Source organism: Cyclopterus lumpus, chromosome 5, assembly GCF_009769545.1.
Source record: "Cyclopterus lumpus isolate fCycLum1 chromosome 5, fCycLum1.pri, whole genome shotgun sequence".
In the NCBI taxonomy this organism is placed as follows: Eukaryota; Metazoa; Chordata; class Actinopteri; order Perciformes; family Cyclopteridae; genus Cyclopterus; species Cyclopterus lumpus.
Genome location: NC_046970.1, coordinates 6,109,558 through 6,136,497, shown reverse-complemented (window position 1 = coordinate 6,136,497; position 26,940 = coordinate 6,109,558). Strand labels below are relative to the sequence as shown.

The 26,940-nt window shown below is 44.4% G+C and overlaps 1 protein-coding gene across 1 annotated transcript in view; it reads left to right on the top strand.

Annotated features, from left to right (window-relative positions):
- The first annotated feature begins 23,024 nt into the window (after nucleotides 1–23,024).
- The window catches only part of suclg2 (succinate-CoA ligase GDP-forming subunit beta), an 86,903-nt gene continuing 82,987 nt past the window's right edge, over nucleotides 23,025–26,940 (top strand). The window contains exon 1 of the mRNA XM_034532850.1: nucleotides 23,025–23,132. Coding sequence (XP_034388741.1) covers nucleotides 23,049–23,132 — 84 coding nt within the window. The 5' untranslated portion in view covers nucleotides 23,025–23,048. The remainder of the gene's footprint in view (nucleotides 23,133–26,940) is intronic.

The window sequence follows — 26,940 nt, the reverse complement described above, 5'->3', positions numbered from 1 at the left end:
AAAGCAATTTTCCCAGCATGGTATTGCATCTGAACTGAAAGTTGTGATTACTTGTTGCAACTAAAGAGATGATCATACTGAGAATAATAGGCGAATATTGCAGCCATAAATTATGGTCCATTAGTTTAGTTCAAGGATGGATGCACGAAAAATCCACGCAGTGCCAGGGCAATTCTCTGCTTGATGCTCAGGGCACTCCGGCTGTTAGCTGTACAGCACAAAGTAATGCAGGGTCAGGTGGGGGTACCATTAATTAAAAGCATGTGCTCCACAGAAGCGCCTCTCTGCAATGCAATAAAACAAGTTTATAGGCCTCCGCTGCCCACATTCTTTTCTCCCCTCTTTTCATCTCTATGACAAAATACCCTCTCGCTGGTCAGAGCATCACTCTCCGCCTTCTGACAGCTCCAGGATTACAACTGTAGGAAAGAGGGTGAGGTGACAACGGGGCTCCTCAAAGTCATCCAGGCAGTATCCTCCACCTCAGTCTTCTTGGCAGGCGCGCTTGCATGCTGATCAGTTGTGGGAGAGGACGAGGGAGGAAGGACGGGAGGACAGGATCGTATGGCCCGGGCACTGCGAAGAGCCGCCACCTGATCCCACAGCTGCTGGTGCAGCCCAGGCGCCTCTCGCTCTCCCACTCAATAAGTGGAGACAGGACGGGCCGGCGTGAGCAGAGTGATATGGCTGTGTTTCCATCAGCTCTTTGTGTCTGCGTTCACACCTAGGCCCTTCAACATCTGGCCACGTCACATCTAAGATGTGCAGTAACCCCGTCAGAAGTCATCGCGGTCGCAGTGCGTTTCTGTAACATGTGTCTTAACTAAGGCTCCTCAAAGCCTCTGAGGTCAGCTACATGACTTTTATTCCCCATGTTCTTGTCAGGAGCTGGAGTTTTTGTGTCTTGTTTCCGCTTTTATTTTGAAGTCCCCGTCTCTCGTATTCCTCTGTTTCCCTTCACTTCCTGTCCCTGTGATTGTCTGCCCTGTCCCTGATTGTTTCCTGCTGTGTCCAATCACCTGTGTATTTGAACCCTGTTTGTCTCATTCCCCAGTGTTAGATCCCTAGAGATCGCTTGTGATTCCTCAATTTTAAATAATTCCACTAGTTAAAGTCCATCCATCCATTTTCAATACCGCTTATCCTCATTAGGGTCGCGGGGGCGTTGGAGCCTATCCCAGCTGACATAGGGCGAAGGCAGGGGACACCCTGGACAGGCCGCCAGTCCATCGAGGGCACATGTAGGGACATACAACCATTCACTCTCACATTCACACCTATGGGCAATTTAGAGATCAATTAACCTGCAGCATGTCTTTGGACTGTGGGAGGAAGCCGGAGAGCCCGGAGAGAACCCACGCTGCCACGGGGAGAACATGCAAACTCCACACAGAAGGACCGCTCCGACCGGGAATTGAACCCGCGGCCCTCTTGCTGTGAGGCGACAGTGCTAGCCACTACACCACCGTGCAGCCCTCACTAGTTAAAGTGAAGAATAAAATTTCTTTTCAAAGTTGTCGGCGTTTGGGTCCTGTCTCTTGGTGGCTACACATGACAGTTTTACTTCATGGTCCTCTGGCCCGGGCGTCGCAGAACATCCTGCTCATTTATTTTGGTACCCAAGTTAACCGGTCACAGCGCGCTGTGCGCGGTTCACAGAAAAATTGACAGCGTAGAAGAATATCATACCAACAACATTGCTACAGTTTCCATTTCAAAATAAAAGCCGTCTAGCGTCTTTCAGAAGTGTTGTGGAAAATTGCAATGAACTACACGGCTCCATGTATGAATAAAGTACCGGCTGTTGATTGTAAACTGGTCATATTATTATTTACAAAAGAGCACATACTTCTAAACTTTTTGTTCTACCAAATTTAAATGAAAATGGCCTTCATAATGAAATGAAATGAAACATTCTGGCCCTTATGAAAGGCAAACTCCAGCTTGGAGCGACGCAGTCCAGCGAGGCGGCTGTCACGCAGGCAGTGCGGCCTGTAGCGTAACTAATCCTCGCTGAAGCGCAGTCACAAGCGACACTTAGAGGATAAATGTAGGCTAAACGCTCAAATATACTGTAGTGTGTCAGAGTATAGAACAGGCATTAAGTCAGTTAACTAACCCAGTTATGTCTCCGCAAAGTTTGGTGTGTCATACCAGACCAAGAGCAGAGGGTTTAACTGGAGTCCCATCTCATTGGCAGGGAAGGTTTGGATTTAAAGTTCACCCCGTTAAAGTACCGCAACAACAATAAATGTATGGAGGCCGTAACCTGCTTTAATATATTCCACACTATGAACGTGTTTACATTGATGTTACATTTACTTTGTGATGAAGACGGGGAGCTACGCACGGATACTAATCAGGCCTCCACAGTCCTTGAGTTTCCCCGGAAAACCCGGTTCTGAATATTGTAAGAACCAGGAGCATTTTTATCTGTAGTTTGAGAAAGTTGTGAGTGAGATTATTGGATTTTCAATTTATGATCCCACATGCAGCCTCTCCTCTGTCTGGTTCTCCTCAGCAATCTGTGGCCTGAGGGAGGGGCTGAGCTCCTCCTTCACCACACACACACACACACACACACACACACACAATCAAACAAACACACACATACACTCTCTCACATGGAGGCAGTAGCATAGAAAATTGAAAATTTTACACCTAAACAACTACTGTGAGTGCAATAAAGCCTTTGCGAGTGAAAAGCATATACGTGTAATTCATCAAAACATCCGTAAACACAAGTATAAACTTGGAGAAGAGAGACGTTTTCAACCCCTTTGCCATCAGACTACCCATCCTCGCTCTACCTGGCCAGGCAGTATTCCCACATCAGCAATAAGAGGGAAGGTGTCAGTGAACAGGATGAATGATAATGACTGATTACTCTGATTACTGGGCACTTTGCCAGGTGTTGATATGGTTGTCTGTCTCTCTGTGAATGGATTTTGTCACCACAATAGCGCCACAGCCGGGTAAGATGCAGTCACAAAACTTGCTTGCAAGTGCAAACAGCGGTAGCAGTACAAACAGCGGTAGCAATGCAAACAGCGGTAGAAGTGCAAACAGTGGTAGAAGTGCAAACAGCGGTAGAAGTGCAAACAGTAGTAGAAGTGCAAACAGCGCTAGAAGGGCAAACAGCGGTAGAAGTGCAAACAGCGGTAGAAGTGCAAACAGCAGTAGAAGTGCAAACAGTAGAAGTGCAAACAGCGGTAGAAGTGCAAATAGCGGTAGAAGGGCAAACAGCGCTAGAAGGGCAAACAGCAGTAGAAGTGCAAACAGCAGTAGAAGTGCAAACAGCAGTAGAAGGGCAAACAGCGCTAGAAGGGCAAACAGCAGTAGAAGGGCAAACAGCAGTAGAAGGGCAAACAGCAGTAGAAGTGCAAACAGCGCTAGAAGGGCAAACAGCAGTAGAAGTGCAAACAGCGGTAGAAGTGCAAACAGCGGTAGAAGTGCAAACAGCGGTAGAAGTGCAAACAGCAGTAGAAGTGCAAACAGCAGTAGAAGGGCAAACAGCGTTAGAAGGGCAAACAGCAGTAGAAGTGCAAACAGCAGTAGAAGTGCAAACAGCAGTAGAAGTGCAAACAGCGCTAGAAGGGCAAACAGCAGTAGAAGTGCAAACAGCAGTAGAAGTGCAAACAGCGGTAGAAGGGCAAACAGCGGTAGAAGTGCAAACAGCGGTAGAAGTGCAAACAGCGCTACCAATGCTAGCAGTGCAAACAGCCCGAGCAGTGCAAACATCCTTAGCAGCCCTAGCAGTGCAAACATCCCTAGCAGCCCTAGCAGTGCAAACAGCCCGAGCAGTGCAAACATCCCTAGCAGCCCTAGCAGTGCAAACAGCCTAGCAGTGCAAACAGCCCGAGCAGTGCAAATATCCCTAGCAGCCCTAGCAGTGCAAACAGCCCGAGCAGTGCAAACATCCCTAGCAGCTCTAGCAGTGCAAACAGCCTAGCAGTGCAAACATCCCTAGCAGCCCTAGCAGTGCAAACAGCCTAGCAGTGCAAACATCCCTAGCAGCCCTAGCAGTGCAAACAGCCCGAGCAGTGCAAACATCCCTAGCAGCTCTAGCAGTGCAAACAGCCCGAGCAGTGCAAACATCCCTAGCAGCTCTAGCAGTGCAAACAGCCCGAGCAGTGCAAACATCCCTAGCAGCTCTAGCAGTGCAAACAGCTCTATCAGTGCAGTGCATTTTCAGCGGTTAAAATGGTTACCAATAAAATAATACAATGTCAGCTGTCGCTAACTAACCTTCATGCCAGGAATGACTTGATGACAAAACTAAATGAAACCTTGCTGGTGTCGGGTTTGTGTGCTCTCTGCAAAACAGATCGTGTGTAGAAGAATTTAATGGTGTTTCAATCCCCATTTTATTTCCCACCTCTTTTCCCAAACATAAATTGAGAGAAAAGGGTATTGAAAGTTTCTAGCCACTGTTAGCTCAGTCACAGTTTATTCGACATGTGTTTGTATCATCGACTCGTGTCACTGTCTGCGAATAAAAATCGGGTGCGGCAACTTAGCTCATGTGCTACAACAGCATCCTCCAATTTTGGACTCTCTGGTTTTCCATTTCCTAAAAAGGTCAGAGCTGTCAATACAGCTTGCTGTTGGTCAACAGCACTAATTTGAATGTCAAGTTTGTCACCAGTGCAATGAATTGATTAAGGCGGGCCTTTAGCAACAACATGCTTTTTCATATATAAGTGTTACTGTGCTATTTATTACTTACATATCTTTCTTTAGCACTCGCTCAGCCGAGGCATGGTATGGACAATAACATTACGTTAGCTGTCAGATTAGTTATATATTTTTCTTATCGTCATGGCAGCACTGTCAAGTCGCATGCCTGTCACATGAATCAGAGCCCGGGTTTTCTGTGGTCCACAGGTTCTCACCAGGAAAAAGATACATGACATACTGCGCTTTACATGACATTGGCTAACAAATATTAAATCTGTGCTACATTCGACATGAGAAAAAACAATCTGAATTCAGAAGCTTTTCAGCTGTGGCCTATCTATCGGTTCCCTCTGTTGTCTGCCTGCGTCTTGCTGTTGCCTGTCACCTCTCTATCATTTCCTTAATGTCTTTTTCTCCCTCGACTGGCCTCCTTCACTGCCCTGTTTGAACCAATTTCCTCTCTGCCCACTCCACCTCCTCTTCCCTTTCTCCTTCTCTCCTAACACTATCATTTTGTCCCTTTTACTTCAGAACCTGGCTCTCCTCTTCCCAATCCCAGACGGATTAGCATAAATTACACATTTCCCAGTGACTCTGTAATAAAACACTGTATCCAGGTTGTTTCTCCGAGAGCAAAAAACCGTATTGACGTCTCCCCAAGGTCAGGACAGACCTGAATAGCCCACCTTAATTCGTTTCGGGGAGACGGTACTTTTGAATCGCCTAGCGGGCCAGGTGTTGCCTTTAGATTACACTGTGAGCTCACACGGGCAAGGAGAAGGTCTGTAATCAGGTTAGTAAATAAAAAGACACAGCTCCTTCTCTCCCTCTTCATAAAATTACAGCCATTTTGTCAACACTCAGGACCATTTATCCCTGAGGCTCTCTGACGAGCAACATGGAGCCGTGTCTGACCGTGTCTGGCTGCGAGTGTTTCAAGGTTGACATGATGCCGCTGCAGCCGGAGGTGCGCGGAGGTTGGATGAGACAGGACAGCAGGCCGCTGCGTAGGTGAGAATCGCCAGCTGACTCACTATCACAACACGAAAAAGACATGCAATCAGACGCCATGTCTCACCACTCACCCAGACCCCCCCCACACACACACACCCCCACCACCCTCCCCCCCTCCTCCTCCTCCTCGGCAGGTCTCTCTTAAGAGACGTTTGGCAGACAGCAGAGCATCTGCTATTATCTCCAAATTTAGTTAGGATTCCCTCATTCCACGGCTACTGATTTGTCTGTCTGGGTTATGAAAATGGCCACAGCAACACACACAAACAGACACACACACACACATATATATATATATATATATATATATATATATATATATATATATATATAGTATATTACAAATCATAGTGTTGCCTGTCTATTAGAGAAATCAAGTGCCATTTCACACCATGACCTCGCCACCCACGGCCTCAAAATAATTGATAGTGTTGCGGGAGGACGCGGAGCACATCATTAACATTCATTACTGTGTATCTGACAATATCGTGTGGAAACATACAAATGTCTATCTCTCTGCCTGGGGAGAGTGGGGAGTTGGAATTATTGACATTGGCCCTGAGCTTGTGCTTGCCGTTCAAAAATATATTGAAGTTTCATCACAAAATGTATATTTGAAAATATTTATGAAACGAACATGTAGAGGCGTGTGGGCTCTAATACCGGAGAGCAGAGAGCAAACAGAAATGTAATATTTCTTTTTTTTTATTAACATTCATTCATTCATTTATTCAAATGTCATGAAAATTGAAGTAGTTTTTTCTGTCCGATTACAAGAGACATTTTTCCCTCATTAAGAAACACTTGATTAGAGAAATCCAAACTTTGATTGGAGCTATGCGTGTGTTAATATCGTGATGCCACTGTAAGTAATGTTTGTATTCCTGATATTTATGTGGCGCATTGCTCCCATTTATTATGTTGTGGGTTGCTGCTGAGCCCTGTGGGGTTTCACCCGGTAAAGAAAAAAGAAACAGAAAACCTTGTGAATCTTTTCTGCTTCCCCCCTTCATTTCCCCACTGGTTAATCCCATCTCACGAAAAAATGCCACGTTGTGTGAAGTGAGCTTCACCCAGCAGGAAACACGCATCTGCAACATTAAGCCTCATTAAACTTCAGAAAGTTCACTTTATGCCACAGATGTCCCACAGCTCTGACCTTTTCCCATCACACCTTGTGATCACATGAGCAGAGACCAAGGATCTCGCCGCGATTCGTTTTGTGTATCGAGATAAAGTTGCGGAAAAGAAATTTGCTTTTTCTTTTCTTTCCTTTTTTTTTTTTTTTTTTTTTTTTTTTTTGGCACTAATAGCCTTTCAGTAATAATAATGGGAACAAAGTTTGAAAAAGTGCTACACGCACACATTTTGTTACTGTTGTGAATATGTGCTCCGTAAGACATCTGGATGATGCGTCACGTATTACATGAGCACAAGATCCATACGCAAACACCACGCAGCCAGAGTCGCTCAGTAATTGGCTTTATGAAATAAAACTTCTCCCCTAAAAGCTTTCTTCTCCTTATGTATGCAATGACCCAAAGTTATCAACCGACAACCAGACGGGATCAGGGGGTTTACGAAGAATAACACAAATCAGCTTACTCACAATAGCACAAAAGGATGCGAGGAACGCGCTAAAGCGCTGTCAGCACTTTTGCGAGAGGCGGCGGCAGGAAACGAGCTCCACTGACGGTGTAAATCATAGATCAGTTCATTAGCAGAATGGCACTGATGGATTTACATCGGGGTCAGAACATTACCAAACGCCTGGAGGATCCTTCTACAACCTTGTGCAATGTTTCACTTCTGTAGCCATTTTTTCGCTGAACATTTAAATCCTTTGTTCTCCTCCACCTTGGGCACAAGTAGAGGAGATTTACACCCAAAAACACTTTCTCCCGTTGAACACGTATAATACGAGCGATATCGAAGCACAAAGAATTCAAATTCATGCTACGATATACATGATTAAAAAGTCCCATGCCTCTAATGTTGTCCCATAATATTTCACATCACTTCTCAGGAAGCTTGTAAGTGACAATAATGTTTCCGGGACCTAACCGCAGACGTATCCGAGCAACGATTGCTCATCATGCATGTTGATTTAACTAAAGCAGAGAAAGTTATGCAGCGGCGGATCGAGCATGGCTGCCGCCTCGCAGCAGGAATGCTCAGGGCTCATGAATTTTGCGTGTTCTCCCTGCATTTATGTATCAACGGGTGGTCATTTCATCATGAATATGTGCGCGGCGCAATGGATTGGCAACCTTTCAATCTGACTTTTGCACGAAACATGCTGAAAGCCATGTTACAACGCAATTATGGAATATCGAGTTCATGAGTGATTTCTGCTCCGGTGAGGAAAAAACGCCTGTGTGTGTGTGTGTGTGTGTGTGTGTGTGTGTGTGTGTGTGTGTGTGTGTGTGTGTGTGTGTGAGTGTGACAAGGAGCAGAAATCAGGCTGCGAGTCACAGAACACTTTCTCCTGCCTCCACAAAGGTGTCTTTCTTTTCTTCCCTGGCATGAATTACCTTTGCCTGGAGCCCTCTCTTTTGAAAGTCAAAAAGGTTATTCATGTGGCGTGCAAGAAACTCCTCAACAGAATTGCAATTCCGTTGTAAAATGTGGCATAAAGGCCTTTGAGCTTTGGGCAATTCATTGTCAGTTTCATATAGGCGGATGTCTGCCGGTGATTAATGACTCCTTTAATTGCTGCTCTTCCACGACGTCACATTTATGCCCAGCTCAGTGCTTAAACAACCACTGTATTCTAATCAATTCCTTATTTATATAATACACAGGTGACAGGTGTATCTGAGCCCAACATGTAATATCTCTCAACCGCCCCGAGTGGATGTGTGTGTCGTTGTCTGCCGTGGCTGTGGTCTGGCTCCCATTCTGTATTTCCTTTTCGGCGCCGCAACTTGGTCCATCCAAGGTCAAGTAAAGGTGAAGCTCTAGTCTCGTTTGAGGAGTCTTCTTTATTGCTATGTGTGAGAAGTGTATTCTGGGCTCTGCTCTCAGTCCACCAGACTAGAGTGAGTGTCACTCCCCCGAGAGGAGCTGTCACGGGCAGGAAATGCCCTCTGACAGGAAGAAGGCACGTTTTCTGCAACCAGAGCAGCAAAAGGCAATGCCTTTTAATTAGAAAGGTGTAGCTGCGTGGCTTTTTATCTTGCATGTTTACTTCAGGACCTGGAAGAGCCACAGAATTTAAATGACACACCTGGAAGAGTCTGCACCGGAAATGGGCGAGCATGATTAAAAAACATTGAATATGAGGTGGTCTCCCATAGATCTTCATTTTGAAAGCACTGCTGTGGAGTAATTTGCTTTTTTCATTATCTCCAAGTGTTTTTTATATGTTTTAAATTAATACCACCATCATTAATTTGATATGAATTGCTACGCTTCACATTTGAGCTTCAGCTCCAGATTATTTTCTACCTTAAATGCAAGAGGCCCCATTATTTATGTTGTGTGCTGAATGGCTGACTGGCTGACTGGTACATGTCTGTGGTGTATATATATATATATATATATATATATATATATATATATATATATATATATATATATATATTATTATTATTATTATATTTTTTTTACTTAATGGTATGTAATTGAACACAACTTTCTTAAAGAAGGTCCACTGTTAACATCTAAATTACAAACAATGGCCCTGAATCAAAAGTATCTGAAAAAACAAGATCCCAAACATCCCAAGGCTGAATAACATTTCTCATTAATAATAAATATATCTTCCAGTTTGCAATCTGTGGACTTTAACCTGCTCATCAAACCGGCATTTAAATGTGTACAGTTATGAGAGGTATAATAATGACGAAATGCCAACATTATTTTAAAAAAGCCAACCGGGGACATGCTGCTGTATGGTGACATCATAGCAGGTGGGGATCCGAGGACAAAAGTAGTCCACCTGTGATGTCACTATAGTAGTGGGAGGCAGGAAAAAGCACAATGCACTGAGCATCGTGCTCCTGACACCCCTCCAGGAGGTGTAGGGGGTCTTTCTTGTGACAACGTAATGGCTTCTAGGCCTTTTAGAGGGTTAACACTCAACAGGGTGTTTGAACAATATGAGGCCATGGTGAGGCCGTGCTTTTCTTCTGCTAAGGATTTCCTTTCATGAGGCTTGAAAGAACAAGAGGAAGCACGCTGGTGGCCAGCAGGCTTTGGTATTGCCGTGGGAGTCCTGTAACGTTCCCTCTCGGGCTCCTTGAAGGTTCTATCACTGAACCAGCACCCCGACTTGCTGGTTTTGACCCCCTCAGACTGTTTCCCCTTCTCCGTGAACCTTGACATCTGGTGAAGTTGTGCCAGACATCTCTACTTTCAACCATGACCGCCTTGTAAAGAAAGCGGTCCAAGTCGAGACATGACCAATTGTTTGCGCGATGTTGTGGAACACGACACTGATATAAGCAAGAGGCTGTTTTCTTTCCTGCAGAGAAGGAGGACTTACCTGACAACTGACGCTGCTGTGTTTTACTATCTAATTATCGCCCTGCTGCTGGAAAACAGGACAAACTGATCAGAATTCATCCATAACATCTTCAGGCAGAAGACCCCCCCCCCCCCCTCCCACTAGCACATCGATGGAAGCACCTTGCAGTCCAGACAGTCAAAGAGAGCCGGCGGCTTAAAAATCCCAGGCAGATGTACTGAAGTCTGAAGTCTTTCCCTCATCGTGTGCTCCTGGAGCGAATCTCCTAAACTGTTTGCGTGAATTTTAATCTTTCCATTCAATTTTGGACGCATTTTTTCGCTGCCTCATAAAGTGCCACCCACGTTTGGCAATCTACAGCAATGTAATCTTTACATCATGTGCCTCCACATGAAGCTCACACCTAACTTAAGGCACGCAGTCAAAGAACTTGCATTGGTGTGTCGGTCAATCTGCAAAATAAACCAATGTCACCAATCATAAACCACATAGCACAAACTATAATTCATGCAAAACATGCATCTAAAACACTTTTTAAGATTGCTTACATTTTTGTAAGTTTGTGCTCATAGATGCAATTGTTTATTCACATATGTTTTCATGTGCCGCATGTGGATTCACATAATAATAGAGTGTGTGACCGGGTGTCTGTGCTCTGCACTGGCAGCAGGAGAAACGTGCATTGGAAGCAGAGTGGTGGAGGCGAGGGCGACGTGACGGCACGCTCGGCTTGTTCAGCTGGTGACCCCACTCATCACCTACCTCCAGGCTCTCCCTCCTCGGCAAAAAAAATAAAATAAAAACAATACAATCTTTTACTCAGCCTCTCCGGGTAGTGGGCTGTGTATTGGCAGCTGCCCAAAATGAATGCAACTTTAATAAAGTATAGCTGTACGTGGGAGATCTGGCACATGGGGGGCAAAATAAAGGCATTTTAGTGTTGGATTTAGCACCAACATTGGAAGCTTTGTATTGGAGTGTGGGGGTTTGCACATGGCAGGGGATCATTTCAGTCAAATGTATTAACTTCATTCTTAATTATATTTTTGAGCAAACAACATATTAACACGACCAACTACAAGGACCAGGTGAATATCTGACAAGCTAGATTAATGTTTGCACTAGTGTTTTATTTTTAAATCGTGCCTGAGATAGAATCATCAAACTACGCTGTTATGAATTATGAATAGCCAGATAACACATTAGTCACAATCTATTAGACAAATGTCATATGGAAGCAAAAAAAAAACAGAGAGCTATGAGCTTCTTTTAATTTGATAACAACCTGCAGGACCTGCTTTGTGCTTCCAGTGCTTCTTTATGTGGTTGCCTCAAATGCATTGTATGTTATATATTAATTACAGATCTTATAAATTAAGTGAGTACATTAAATATTAAAGTATAGGGTCACATTTACTTGCCTTGTAAGGTAAGAAGTATGGACTCACCGGCTTCACAGGACCTGCTAAACTGCAAATCTATCACAGAAAACATGTTCTCACCATTATCTAACACATTGGGTAGAAATTGTGTTCCGCCGTCACAACTTCTGAACTGCATGGGCATTGTGTTACAACAGCACGTCAGCCCTTCGGTGTAACGAAAGCTGAGCTTGCATGAATAGAGAAAAACTGAAAAAAATCGAGGCGGATGGAGCGTGATGGTAAGGGGGAAGGTGCACCAAAACAAAACAACATAAAAAGGACAGAACCGCACTGAAATCCAATTTCGAGGGCCTAATCAGGGCAATGCTACAGGAGAGACGAGCAGAGCTGAGGTGGAACGGAGTGTCTGATGAGATTCTGTGAGCGCACAGCATCCAGCAGTCATGGATAAGGTTGTACTCTTGGCTGTGAACATCTCTCAATGGTGGCAAATCTGATATAGTTAGTTAACACAAAGGGTCCATTGATATGAATCAGAGGTTGGATTAGACTCTGTCGGAGAAATGGTACAGCATCATTTTACCTTTTGGAGAACAAAAGCTGGTTGCTGGAGCAACCTACCACACAGCCTTTCATGCAAGTCAATTTTGTAACCCCACTATGTGTACCTTCTAAAGTACAATTATGTACCTCAAGGGACCAACATGTTCCTTTGTACAGAACATGACACATCATGCAATGCTGAAAAATAAATGTCCCACTTTTTCCCTTTTTCTTTTTCCCAGAGTACAGACCTTCAGTTCTAGAAACGACATTCAGATTGAACAATTCCGCACTGCAGGAGCTACTACGTACTTTATGTCCGTGTCGATGCCCTTTTCCTTGGCCCGGGCGCGGTGAAGGAGCTGCTGATGCTTTCGACCACAGGTCGTGATCCCTCACGGATTTCCCACCAACTGATTGTGTTTGATGGGGTCAACCTATAAGCACTGCTGCCTTAGGCTGACCGCGGTTCTCTGTAGTGATGGATGAGTGCTTTGTTAGCACCATCAAGGTGCTCGGACTAACAAAGCACAAATAATAAATAAAACAATACCCTTGAACAAAGCATATTTGTACCCGTATGGTGGATAAAACGGTACGCATCGAGGTCTGAAAAAGACCCATTACACGTGTCTGTTATGGTGCATCTGTGACAAATGTAGTTTCCAGCTCTTCTCTTCTCACTGCGCTCTGTGTGTGTGCGTGTGTGTGTGTGTGTGTGTGTACATTGAACAGTAAAACCTTGCTTGGAGACGGAACCCATCATTATTCTCATATAGGCTGGGCCGAGAGTCCATCAATCAAATGGTCAATTCTCTTCACACATAGGGAGCAATCAATTTGTTGGAAAGCACTTCTTCTTGAAATACATGAAATCAATTAATTCTATTCTTTAATGCTTAAATGCAATTCTGTATTTCACCATCTTCTTTTTGTATGTCGTCACAGGATCAGAGGAATTATATCTCGCCGGCTCCGTCACTGCCCTTTTCGTGGCGCTCTTATAAATTTGAACTTGACACTACATTGGGCTGAATCCAAACTGGTTTTGTAACCGTGCCCTAACCTCAGAGAACACCTCTTATTAATGTGCGTGTAAGTGTCTTTCAACTCTGCTGAAGCCGGATCATATTTCATGTTTTTATTGAAAAGAGTGCACATTTGAGTTCATAATCACCTCTGCTTTTACGCCAGGGGCCCATTCCTCTCTCGCTTCCTTGATTTATGTTTCACTTATCGCTGCTCGTGGGCTTGTCGGGAGTGTGAATGTAGCTGGTGGATGACCTGGATATCTCAGAGCATTATAAAGCACTAGAGGGACACTCGGGCTTTGAGAAATTGGGTGGACGGGGCATTGCTGTGAGTACACTGTTGTCAATACGGCCTCTGCCCTGAGGGCCACGTTACGGGCTGCATTTATCTATTAGCTCCAACTTATTGTCAATGAATGAGCGAATCATACAATGTTGAAACCATATTGGCTTTTCTTGAAATGTCTATTTGCTGTTTACTCCATCCGTATAGCGGAGGTTCAAGACACGCTGTTGTAGAGAAAGAACCGTGTGACTGTAGTGTTTATTTATTATTTATTTTACATTCTATGTGGTCCACCTGGGGTCCATGCAGACGGGTTTGGAGATTGGGATTCTGTGGATTTACTGCACTTGGGCACTGGTTGTTTTCCTGCGTGTAATTTGCACATCAGGGAGAGCGTTCCAGCTGTGATGAAAGGAAACTGATTCATAATTCATGGAGTTGTAAATGTGGGTGCAACAGGCTAATGGACTATGGACTGTTATGTAATGAGCCACCGCGTAATGAAATTTAGGGGATATTGTCTGACCCACACACCCTATTTGAAAGAAACTAGGTTTTCCTAATGAATGTTGAAGTTCTGACCTCTACATAGATGACCCTCTCTGATTAAGGTGAACCGCTTATCAGGAATGTGTATCCGGCTGGCAGCTAGAAAAGAAAGCACTGGCATTGTAAGCCAAACAGTCACACTTAATTGCTCGTATCCAATCGTATCTCCGTCACTGTTTAAGATGTAGATCATTGACGTCAGTCTCTCTTTTGAAGTGACACTTAGATTAGGTAATTCTTGCATAAAAATATATCATAAAAGTGCGAGATAAAGGCACGGTAGAACAGATTGGAGAGAGAGGGGCGGATAAACAGAGAAGGAGGGGGAGAAAGAGACGGCAATAGCATGCTAAAGAAGCACCACTCTCTTTGTTCTCATGCCACACGCAGGGAAAAAGGCCACATCAATGATGCTGGATGTTTCCAGCAAATAGCATAAAAGAGAAACAGCGCTCTGCGAGAGGAGGGAGAAAGTAAGTAAGCGTAAAAAACATTTGAGATTCTGGAGGGGACTCAGTCCTCCCTGTCACTCGTCCATCCTTCCCAGAAAGCACAAAGAGCATTATGCATGAAGCCCAGAAGGTCTCCGAGTACGCACCCGGCTGTCGCCCGGCTCCAGCGTACAAAGTCATTCCGACACCCTTTCTCTAGGAATTCACAATGCAGCGCGACACAATAAAATACATCCAAATCAATGAGGGGTTAAGAGGTGATAATTCTTACACTTTCAGCCTTGACCACCTCCTCTGTTCTCTTATTGAAGCGTGAATTACAGCCAGGCGCCTTTTCGGATATGACATATATTTCCCACGTGGGTAGAGATTGAATTTTTTATTTTTTTTTAAAGAGAGAGAGAGGTATAAAAGATATTCAAATGCATTGTGTCCTTTTCTTTTGAAGTCTCAAAGTGCTGTCTTGGATTTTTTATATATCTGTGGATTTTCTCTTGGGTAAAAGTGCAAAACTTCCTTATTCTGCTGTAAAGTTTAGTGAAGGAACGCAATCTTGGGATGTGGCAACCTCCCAAACATTGTGCAGGTGTGTTTTGCAGATAAAGTTAGACTAAAACACACTGTAGGGAGGGGGGAATAAAGGCTGAATCGGATAGTGCACAGAACAAGCTATATGATGGCACCTCCTGATAAAGAGCTGGAGAGAGAGAGAGAGCGAGAGAGAGAGAGAGAGACACACATTCACCTTTGTATGCATTTTTTATGACAGCACTGCTGGCACAAATCCCAGCATGTCAAGCAATCTGATATGAAGCCAGTCAGAGATCTTAACTTCCACCTGCTCGCAGGCATGCGTGTTTATGCTGACAGCTTTAAAATCTTAGAGGGATATATTTCCTCTCCTTTCCCTGTATTCATCCGCATGACTGTTCAGAATATATTTGATTTTTTTTCAATCATTTTCATGTCCGGGTCCAACAAATATCATCCAAAATGCACAATAAATAGATGACGAATCATAATAGAGGAAGGGCTGACTGATTTAGATGTAGTTATTGCCTTGTTAAACTCTTCAACTCGGGTAAAAGAGCATCATTCAATATGATACATGATAATAGACTGACACAGCACATCTATATCTGCGGATCAATTGTATTCCCTTTTCAGTTACACAGTGTTATTTATATGGACATGTCTTTTCTCTGTGGTGTTAATAGTTACCATTCAAGGAAAACAAAACTTTGCCACAGTTCATATTCCAAAGATATAAAAAATATATTCAATCCACACAGGAAAAGAAGAGCACGTGGGCTGCGGTTGGGATGTGGACCATGACACGGGGTTTAAGAGGACACTGTTCCCCAATCACAAAAAAGAATATTCAAATCAAAGAGATGTACCGGTCCCAACGGCCTTCACTTCTAAAAATGCTATTTACATAATACCACATTGGAATATGTGCAAATTAGGATGGTGAAAGACGCATTCATTCATGTGGGGGGGGGGAAGGCTGGATGCCGTGTGCTGCTTAGCAGTACGCCATGTCATCCCACAGCATAATATTCCTCACTCGAGAATATGCAGGAAGGAAAAAAAAAATAATTTCATTTTCCGCAGATGTTCACATGAACGCCTTCTCGTGAACAGAGCTGGCGGAGAAAGAAGAAAAAAAAAGTCTGTGTGATGGTCGGGCTGTGCGAGAGGCTGACACACGTGTCACTTAGAATTCAGCCGTGTCGCACCCCGGACCAAGCCAGTGCAGCCAATATTGGTTTTGTGTCAAAAAGCTACTTGAAAGTTGGATGTGTTAATCTTCCTGCTAATGGCCTGGCAAAGGCCTCCTTATTATTCCGGCCCCAGCCTCCCTCTACTGAGGGTGTCTCCACAAGGTTAATTAGTGGAAGGTCCCCCGAGGTTGCCCACGCGATGTGGGCTTAGCATAGTGGAGGTGCCTCTACACAAACAAGGTTAATGGAGCCTCAGATAACACCCTCCTTCTCTCTCCCTCATCCACATGCATCCACATGGAGACTGTTACTGTGCCATAGTTATTCGTCAGCCTTTTAGGTGGAGGGGCTGGCTGCCTTGGGAGTTTGAACTGTAGGTATTAGCCATTGAGCTGACATTCACATCCGCTTGCGGTCATTGCATTATTTAAGTAATACTTCAGTTGGCAATGGGAAATGGCAGTATGGTAAACAACCAACTGCTATTTCCGGCTATATTATGTGAGGGAAACCACAAAGTTTAATCATCATGTGTCAGTGTGCAGAAACAGCAACAACAGAAAAACATTTTGGCTACTAAAAAATGCATTTGGATATCATTTCGCCCGGGAAAACCATTTTAGGAACTATCATCCATCAATGAGCTTGCTGCGTATAGCAGCTTTTCTGATGTAGGCAATATTGTCCTGTTGAGCTAATCCCGAGCCCGTGGATGCATCTGTCATCATTTCCCCGGAGAGAGAGGCAGTAACGCAAGGCTAAAATCAAAGAAATAACTCACAGCGAGAGCGGGGGGGGGGGGGGGGGGGCTGCAAAGGTCACTGTGTCTCAAATGATTTTGCATCAAGAGTCACACACTGAATCGCACCTCTGAATAAAGTGTGTCTTTGAGCCATTCCCCTCAGGCACGTGGTCGAGCACTCCCCACTTTGCCATGCGCACCTTGCCTGCCCCAGCCACCTCCTACCTCCCACCTTTGTGACCTCCGTCAGGAACAAGATGATTTATCATGGCGCCATCGCCTTCGGCGCCACCCTGATTGCTTTGATTTCTCTATTGACATTTCCACCTGCATGCATTTTTCATGCTTGAGCCGTCCACAGATGATAGTCATGAAGACACCTTATCCCTCATAGCCTACCTGGAGACTCATGTGCAACAACCATGTTGACTTTATGTCCCGAGGCTGACCGATACAGAGAGCGTCCGTCTCTGCACATCTTCTTCTCCGTGTGAAGCTATCGCCTTCAGAGAGAAAGGGATAAGAGGTATCCTGCTGCTTCTTCGAGGTCATAGGCAAGGAGGGTGCTGATATATACTGGAGGTTTTGTGAGGGGAATGAAAGGCAGGAGAGGAATAGCTTAAAGTTTTAAAGCATGACCCGGTCCCTCTTTGGTGACGAAGGTGGCACAGTGTGTGCTGAGAGGCTTGCGGAGGAATCTGGCTCCTCTTACTCTCTCATATGCACATCTAAGCACTTTCCCAGCCTCCGCTGGCCTTGCCACTGTGTCTGTGACTGCATGTGTGTGTGTATGTGTGTGTGTGTGTGTGTTGGGGGTGCGCATGTTCACGGCTGTCTGTGTGTGTTTGTGTGCAGTGTTTGGTGTTGTTTGTGGTATGAATTCCATGCTCCCCAGTGCAGTGAGCCATGCTGTGTGTGATACTGAAGCCTGGAATAAAACAGGGCCATCTATTGAAGCCAGCGTCTCAGTTGTCACCTCGTCTTGCTGTTGAAGTTGAGAGTTTGTCAACATTAGTTTTCCAATGTCGGAAAACAAGAAAGCCTCCTTAACCGCCTCCCTCAGCGATGCAGCTAAGCCCCTAAATGAATATTACCTGCATGGCATCTCTGTGTAGATGCTCCATAGGCTCACCAATGCGTCCGCTCACATGCATACATGATTAACAGATCAGTCACCTTGCGATAATATGTCTCCCCTGCTTTGATCCAAGCTTGTTATTCCCATTCGGGGATACCTGCTGCGGGAAGAAAAAAAAGCAGAGGAACATCACACACTCGCAGACCCAACGCTTCACAAGTCCTGTTTGATGCATCCGTCTCCAAGCATGGAGACCCACTGATGATGTTATTCCACGGCACATTAATGGGGGGAGGAGGGGAGGCCTCCAGCTGAGTGTGGCTGACAGACATCTGGGGGGGGGGGATAGCGAAGATGTGGCAGCTCCCGACGCTATATTGATTCACTCTCCAGCGCTGACATTCCGAGCAGCTTTGACAATCTTGTGTTCTTGTGCTGTTATGGATTTCATGGTGCAAAAGTTATTGTGGTTGATGCCGAGGTATGGCATCCAGCACTGGGACAAAGTCTGCCCTGCTCTCCTTCTGGAGAGAAAACCCGTTCACATGGGTCATAATCTGTCCAAACTCTTTGGAAGCGAATGAAGGGATGAAAGGAAGGGCTCAGGCTCATACATATGCATCGCTGTGACGTCGTGAACTCCAAGGGGTTAGCACAGAAGATGATGACTAATTATGTCTGCCGTCTGTCATATCAGAAGATGTGCTGAGCACGGGGTGGCAATGACCGTCCCCTCCTCTGTCCATCTCCTTCACTTCTCAGGTCTTCTCGGCATCTTTCGCTCCTATTTTAATTTCCCTGTCAGGCAGTCTGCTTGCTGTCTGTGTGACTAAGCCGCTAGATTCCTTGCTTGTTGACTCAGCAGTTAAGTGCATTAATTCCCCATCTCTCTCACTCGTTTGGTATTCTGTCGGATAGGAAACAAAACTGTTCTCCGGCTCGCTAATGCCACATGAATCTATATGTAAACATACACTGAAACAGAGTTTAAAACCTCAGCTTTGAGCCGAGTCACTGCACTGTTACAAAGCTGAATAGCTACTTTCAGAACTTATATGCCCCCGACTGTGCCCTTAAACTTATATGCACTGCCGGTGCCTATCGGCCTCAGATATACATATATTCACAGAGGTCAGACCAAGTCAGTTGGTGCTTGGTCATGTCTGCTATCCTTAAAAGGATGAGGGAACGCATCAGCATTCAGTCAGAGAAAAGGTCATTAAAGTGTCCAGACAGGCACACAGGCACACAGACAGGCACACAGACAGGCACACAGGCACACAGACAGGCACACAGACAGACACACAGGCACATAGACAGACACACAGGCACACAGACAGGCACACAGACAGACACACAGGCACACAGACAGACACACAGGCACACAGACAGGCACACAGACAGGCACACAGACAGACACACAGGCACATAGACAGACACACAGGCACACAGACAGGCACACAGACAGACACACAGGCACACAGACAGACACACAGGCACACAGACAGGCACACAGACAGGCACACAGACACACAGACAGATACACGGGCACACAGACAGACACACAGACACACAGACAGACACACAGGCACACAGACAGACACACAGACACACATACAGACACACAGGCACACAGACAGGCACACAGACACAGACACACAGACACACATACAGACAGACAGACAGACAGACATAGAGACAGACACACAGGCAGACAGACAGACTGACACATAGACACACAGACAGACAGACAGACAGACAGATAAATAGACAGACAGACTGACTGACACATAGACACACAGACAGACAGACAGACAGACAGAAATAGTGACAGACACACATGCAGACAGCCAGACACACAGACAGGCAGACAGACAGACTGACACATAGACACACAGACAGACAGACAGACAGACAGACTGACTGACACATAGACACACAGACAGAGAAACAGACAGCAAAACCTTCCAGATGCTTGTCGACTCTCTGTTTCTCTCTCTCTGGTCATCGGCTGTGCTGTCCAGCCGGTCATGGTAATGAAGTGGGCAGAGTCTCGCTGTCATTGTCTCGTTGACTTTTGAGGAGGATCCTGTAGCCAGGAGGGCTTTGCTTAATTCCCTTTTTCAACCCACATCTGGGAACCGTGGTTAACGGGCCGGTCAGAGAGAAGAAGAAGCACAGGGGAGAGAGGGAGAGGAAAGGGAGCGAGGAAACAAAGAGACGCCCCGGGAGAACAACGGATGGCGAGCAAAGAGTGAAAGGAACATGGCGAGCGAAAACACACTGGGAGAGCTGGGACAGAAATGAAGAAGAGAAGAGTCGGCAGATAAACAGAGAATGGCATGCGGTCCAGGCTCTGCAGGCTTATTGGTGTCAGGTCCTAGCAGGGAGCCCCGAGGGTTGTTAGCCAAGCACCAGTGCGATCTGAGTGTGAGGGAGGGGTCAGAACCGACCACAGGGCCTCTCGGGGAGCTGTGGCCGAGCTCTCCGTCTCTGGTATTCGGACAGCTTGCAGCTCACTGAGTGAAAACTGACAATAGATTATTGAGGGAAAACCTCAAATTAGTCGCTCTGCCTGCACATTTGCTCACTTTCCTCAGGGGAGGGTAGCAGAGGGAAGAAAAGATGGGACATGCAGCATTCATATTATACCCTCAGGGCCACTAAGAGTGAAACCAGCCAAAAGAACCAGAAAGTATGATGAAAATGGAGGCCACACGTTGTAACTTACCACATGCGCTTGGTGACTTTTTTGCAGTTACAGCAATGATGCATACGCACGCATTGTGTTTTCAGTTTTAGTATCTTGTGTTACACTGCACTATTACTCAAACCTTACATATTGTATTGCATATATGGTTTCCCACATTTTATATTGCATCTGCTAGTTGGGAATAAAAAGCTTGTTTTTCTGTGTAAAAAATGTATTTGAAAATAATTTATTTTAACAAAACATGTCCAGCATTGTCTGATTCAAGACTTATTCAGTGTCATAAACATGATTTATGACAATGACTTGATACTAGATTTAAGTATGTTGTTTAGTGGTTTAAATTAAATTATTTTATTTTATTTTATGAACGCTTAAAGCAAGAGGTAAATATCTATGTAGAATTGTATTTGTTTTGCAGTATTGATAATTTAATACATCTGTAGTACCCTGACTTTTTTGGATAAGATAGTATACATATATAATAGTAGCTTCTTTGTAAACTGCCCATTGAAATAAAAAATGCGTCAATAAACCAGAAAAGGCTGCACTAATTGCTTTGTATTCCAGGAGAATAATTACATGATTGTTATCACTGCAGGCAAAAGACACAACATCTCAAATGGGAAAAGTTGAATTATATTAGTAAAGGCCATTGATATTCTGACGGTCCTGTCTGAAAATCAATCCCCTTGAGAGGAGAAAAAAAGAAACATAAGCCAGAAAATGTTGAAGTGAATCATCTTTTAGTCATTCTGCTTGTCTTTTTGACTTAAGTTTGAACGCCACTCTTCCCTGACACAAAAAGACACGTATTCATGCATTCGGAAGGATTTGTTGACAGACCCAAATATTTTACTAGTGCGGCACTTCTCACTTCATTTGTGCTCTTACCCGTCCAGGATTAATCTCACTGTGTGGAATATGGATCACTGACTATCAAAAGCTCTCACCCAAAAAGAAAAGGGGATGAGAACAAAAGTATCAAATAAACATGAGATAGATTCCCTCCCAGTTGACATTAAAGTGGTTTACATTTGCACATTTCAAAAGTGTGTCATGGTTGTAGAATATAGATTTTCGGTTTTTTTTTTTAGAAAAGGATCCCTAGGTTGTAGCGGTTCATCATCATCATCGCCTCCCCTCTGCCTCGTCCTCCTGAGCCTGCTGACACTGATGGTTTCTAAGTGAGTAGCTCATCCCTCTCTCTCTTCCTCTGTCATAATCACTGCTCTTTATGATCGGTTTGCCCTCTTTGCCCTTTCAAGAAGCGGCATGTAATGAGGGCTCTGGAGGGCTGTGTGAGTGGTCTATTTAGCTATTCAGACAAGATCAGCTCACACAACCCACTCTCTCTGATTGGACTGTGTACCAATACCTCTCAGCAGAGCACAGTGATTGTTTGTCCCGCTCACAAGGTCACACACTGGATGGAGCTCAGACATTCAAAACCAATGTTGGGCTTTTAGCGTTGTACTCAATTTGAATATTTGTCTATTGACAAATTGACAAATATTCATGCTGGCCGTTTTACAGAATGAAATAGCAACAAAGAGATAGTATCGGGTTGGTTTTCACAAATTACAAACCCCCCTTCATCCACTCAGAAACAATTTGCCAACCTCATTGTCAAATGAATGAATCATAGGCAACTTAACCTGGGGTTATTGAGACGCTTTAATCAGCAAAAGTAAAATTACCTCCAAACAGTTGGGCCTCAGATCATTTATTAAAGTAATAGTAGCAATGATACAGTTTGTCACAAGTCTTCAAATCTTGTTTTTAATAAAAGTACAAAAATATATAAAAAATATTTAAATAATTAACTTTTGACTCCATAACAATATTATAACCAGGTTTAAAACACACACATGTAATATGAGTGTGATTTCAGATTGTAAACTCTTCCACAGGTCCATAGAATCCACAGATGACCTTGACATGAACTTGATTTCCTCAATGCTAGCTGGACTGTATGACCTTGCAAAACAGACATGTTCTTTTCTTCTTAAAAATGAATAAATATAAATTAAATTTAAACAAATAGAAAAATGCAACATACAAGGAACCATAAACATATAATGCACATAATAATAGAAAAGCAGAAATGGCCCATATGGTGATACCATTTTAAGTTTTGATGGATTTAGATGTCATTGCATTGTAGCCTTGATTATCAGACGGAAACTTTTCTCATTGGATTAAGTATGCTCGCTGTACATGTCAACGGTACTGCACGCACACTGGGCGTGCACACATTTCAAGCACCGCCCATGTCTTTCCAGATGTCCAATGAACCGCTCCGCGTGGACTCGCACGTGCTCCCGACGTCATCTCTCTCTCTCTCTCTCTCTCTCTCTTTCCGGTCTTCCGTGTCAACATGGCGGCTTCCATGGCATCCCAGGCTGCAGCGAGAGGACTGAGAACAGCAGCCTCAAAGCACTTACTCCTGGACAAGCTCAAGGTACCGTCACAGCCCGCGTCAATGGCACGGCTGGTCCCGGCTCGCACGGGTGGCTTCCGCCGTCTTCTGTGTCGGTTGTCCTCTTCTCGAGGGAGCTGTTTGTGGAGCTATACGTGGCTCGCAGGTTAGCATGTCCCAGCAGAGAGGTTTGACAGATCAAAGTTTATGCTCGCTTCGTGACGTCATGTGACTACTGCTGCTCTTCAACTTAATTTCCTCCACTCGAGCTTTACTGAGGAACACGGTCCCTCTTCACTAATGTCACGAAAGGCTAAGTGCAGCATAAATCTGACACTCTTGACATTGACTTGCTGTGTGTGTGTGTGTGTGTGTGTGTGTGTGTGTGTGTGTGTGTGTGTGTGTGTGTGTGTGTGTGTGTGTGTGTGTGTGTGTGTGTGTGTGTGTGTGTGTGTGTGTGTGTGTGTGTGTGTGTGTGTGTGTGTGTGTGTGTGTGTGTGTGTGTGTGTGTGTGTGTGTGTGTGTGTGTGTGTGTGTGTGTGTGTGTGTGTGTGTGTGTGTGTGTGTGTGTGTGTGTGTGTGTGTGTGTGTGTGTGTGTGTGTGTGTGTGTGTGTGTGTGTGTGTGTGTGTGTGTGTGCGTGCGTGTGCACGATTCTCTGGTTGATTATTAACAGCACATGCATGCTCTCTTAGTGAACAACACACCTATGGAGATATAGTTACCTGAACACTGCTACCGGGACAAAGCTCAACGTTTCCTAACTGCAGATAAGACCACAGCCAACAGGTTGAACTCTTGCACTTTGACCCTCCAGTGTGTCTGTGTGCGAGCTGACAACAGCAGCAGAACCCCATTTAGGTTTATCTGCGTACACAATGGGGAATGATTACGGTTACATTATTATCTCTTTTGCAAACAAAGCATTGGGCCTAGGGAATAAAAGCAGAATGAAACGAAAACATGAACCACGAAAAGGAATCTGAAATACAGCAACCTCCGCCTCGCATTGACTAACAAACAAACGCTGAGAAGAAAGTTGTATTCTCCTCATACATTTAAAAGCTTCAGGAGAACTGGATACATATATCAGCGCATTCTGCGACAAACGACGCCTCGGTTTCATACGTTTGTTCTCAGCATCCACGATCTGGTCTTTATTGGATTTGTGTCTGTATAAATGTTTAGTGCAGGTGTCCAGACTTGAAGGATAAATTAGAGCAGGAACCGGTTGACACTGTAAACATTAATCCAGCCAAGTTGGCACACACAGTACAGTGCAATGTCAAAATGTCATGTTTATTTTTTTTATGCCTGCTTTTCTTCTCTTGCTTTGACAATTGGAACAGGTTTAACATTGAGTGGAATGTTACTTTTTTTTTTTTTTTGACAGCTGGTGTGCCTGGAGCACATCAGTTAACGTGATACTAACATACATCTTCTTTTTCCGGCATCACATGCTGTTAAATTTCACACATTTTATTCCACCGCATTACATTAGGTCGTCTGGGACTGGTCTACTTTCTGTTCCAAGAGTCAGAACTAAACACGGAGAAGCAGCGCTCAGTTCTTCTGCTCCACATATCTGGAACAAAGTCCCTGAAAGCTGCAGGTCTGCTGAGACCCTCCACTCCTTTAAATCCAGATTGAAGACTTTTCTGTTTGCTGCTGCCTTTTTAATTGAACCAGATTCAAAGATATTAATACATTTCTGCATCTCACTACATTTTATTTCTTAAACTGCACTGCAACTTCCAATCTTTAGCTTTTTGACTGTTCCTAATGTTTTCAATTAATGTTTTTAAATCTTGTTTTCTTTGGCATTATGTTTACCCCTTAACCCAATTAGGTTGAGAGGCTATTTCAGCTCTCAATTTAAAAGAGATATATGTAGGACTGTGTAAAAGTTATTCAACTTTAATTCATCCAACATTTTCAAACACTTTCTTTAATACACACATTAGAAATTAACTTTATTCATTAGCATATTGTCACATTTAAACAGAATTAATCTATTTTAGCCAAAGTGAATAATAACAAATACCAGATGTACGTATCACCGACTAGCAGACGCACTCGCACAGACACACACACACAAGCAGAGAGACGCTGCTTGCGCGATAGGCATGAGGTGTATTTCCCCACTCTGTACCGTGTTCATACATCAGATATAGATGCATGCAATCTGCAGCAATCGGGAAGTCGAGTGTTCCCAAAATGTAATGTTTTACTCCGTGGTGTATGCAGTGGCGTGACCTTAAAAAGTAAACTTTTGCAAAATTGACTAATCTCACATTTACTGGTTGCTGTCCCTCTCTTCCATGACTTCCACCTGTTCTCTCTCTCCCTCTCTCGGGCCAGAGGATAAGAGTTATGATCAAGGATTCCTCTCTGGTTTATAGCACATTATCAGAGCCTGAGCTGATTGACAGCTGGGAATCTCTGCAGCAGAATCAAATCGGCTTTGACAGTATGTCAGCTAAGCCGAGGAATTCAATTTGCGATGATTTGTCAACAACAATGCAAAGGACATCACAATATTCAGATGGTTAGGCTCCAGGATGCTCTTAAAGGTGGAATGGGATGTAGTGTTTTTTTTTCTTCTTCTCTCTCTCTCTCTCTCTCTCTCTCTCTCTCATAAATCAAATCTCCTGAATTCTTGTCTGCACGGCGAGATAATCCTCAGGCTGTTTTTCACTGTCGCTGCACAGCGGTGGATTTGTAAACGTTTGCTAAGTTTCTTCCTTTTGTAAGGTGTTCCTGCTTAGCAATAACCCACCGGTGTCGAAGCCCAGCGTGGTTTGAAGGGAACACACTGGGAAGGGAGGTGGCTCAATGAGACTCGGTCCTGAATATTTTACCGAGGGGGGTGGGGGGCCCTCCTCTTGCAACGATTTCTTTTGCTGGAACTTCAAACGACGGGCGGCTTCCCCATCTGTCTCAGCAAGAACACATTTACATTTCCTCCCCGCAAGGAATACTGGAAGACGAAGTTAGCTCTAACTGGATTTGAATATCGCTTCACCAAGGTTAATAGCCATTTCTGTAGCTGGTGAGGTGCTTAGGCATTTTCAATAATTTAGAAGGGCTGCAGTCATTAGGAAATGTTGGCAGTCTCCGAAACGGGGAATGCAATGAGTGAATGCACACCTATTAGCTTAACTTCTGCTGTTGTTCAAGTGCAGATAATGAGGAAGAAGTGGGAGTGATGCTGAAAATTAGTTGAGAAAACACTGTCAGTGATGGCTGACAGCTGTAATTCATTAAAAGTGCAGTATGTTGAAGATTACGTTCAGCTGCCATACCGGCTCATCAATCATCTCTGAAATTAGGCCTTCAAACGTATTGTAAGTGTGCTTTGGAGTTCATAATTGGGTTTGCCAGGGGCCGCTCCCTGTGAACTTTTTCTTCTTTTTTAAAATTTTTATTAAGACTGTGAGACCTGAGTTGCCCTCATTAATCTGAGGGATATTCAACAGGGTCAATCCGGCATCGTGATTGTATGCTTTTTGTCTCATTAAAAACGCTGACGGAATTGTCACGGTGTGAATGCACACACCGTGTTACGGTAGCATCGTAGCTGCTGGTGGGAATAAAGACGTCAATACAAAAAAGCCACTCTAAAAGTCGTAAATTGTCTACAAACAGTTGGCAGCTGTCGTACTCTCCTATTACAGCCTCAGAGACTTTATTTGGATGTCAAAATGTTACCAGCAACAGGGTTGCCATGGTGATAGAAGTGGTGCAAAGCATATCGCGTTAAACGTTGTTTGCCTTTTTTTTCGATAGATCTAACATGAACCAGCCAAGGCGCGGGATAACCCTCCTGTAGCGCCCACGGTTACTGATGT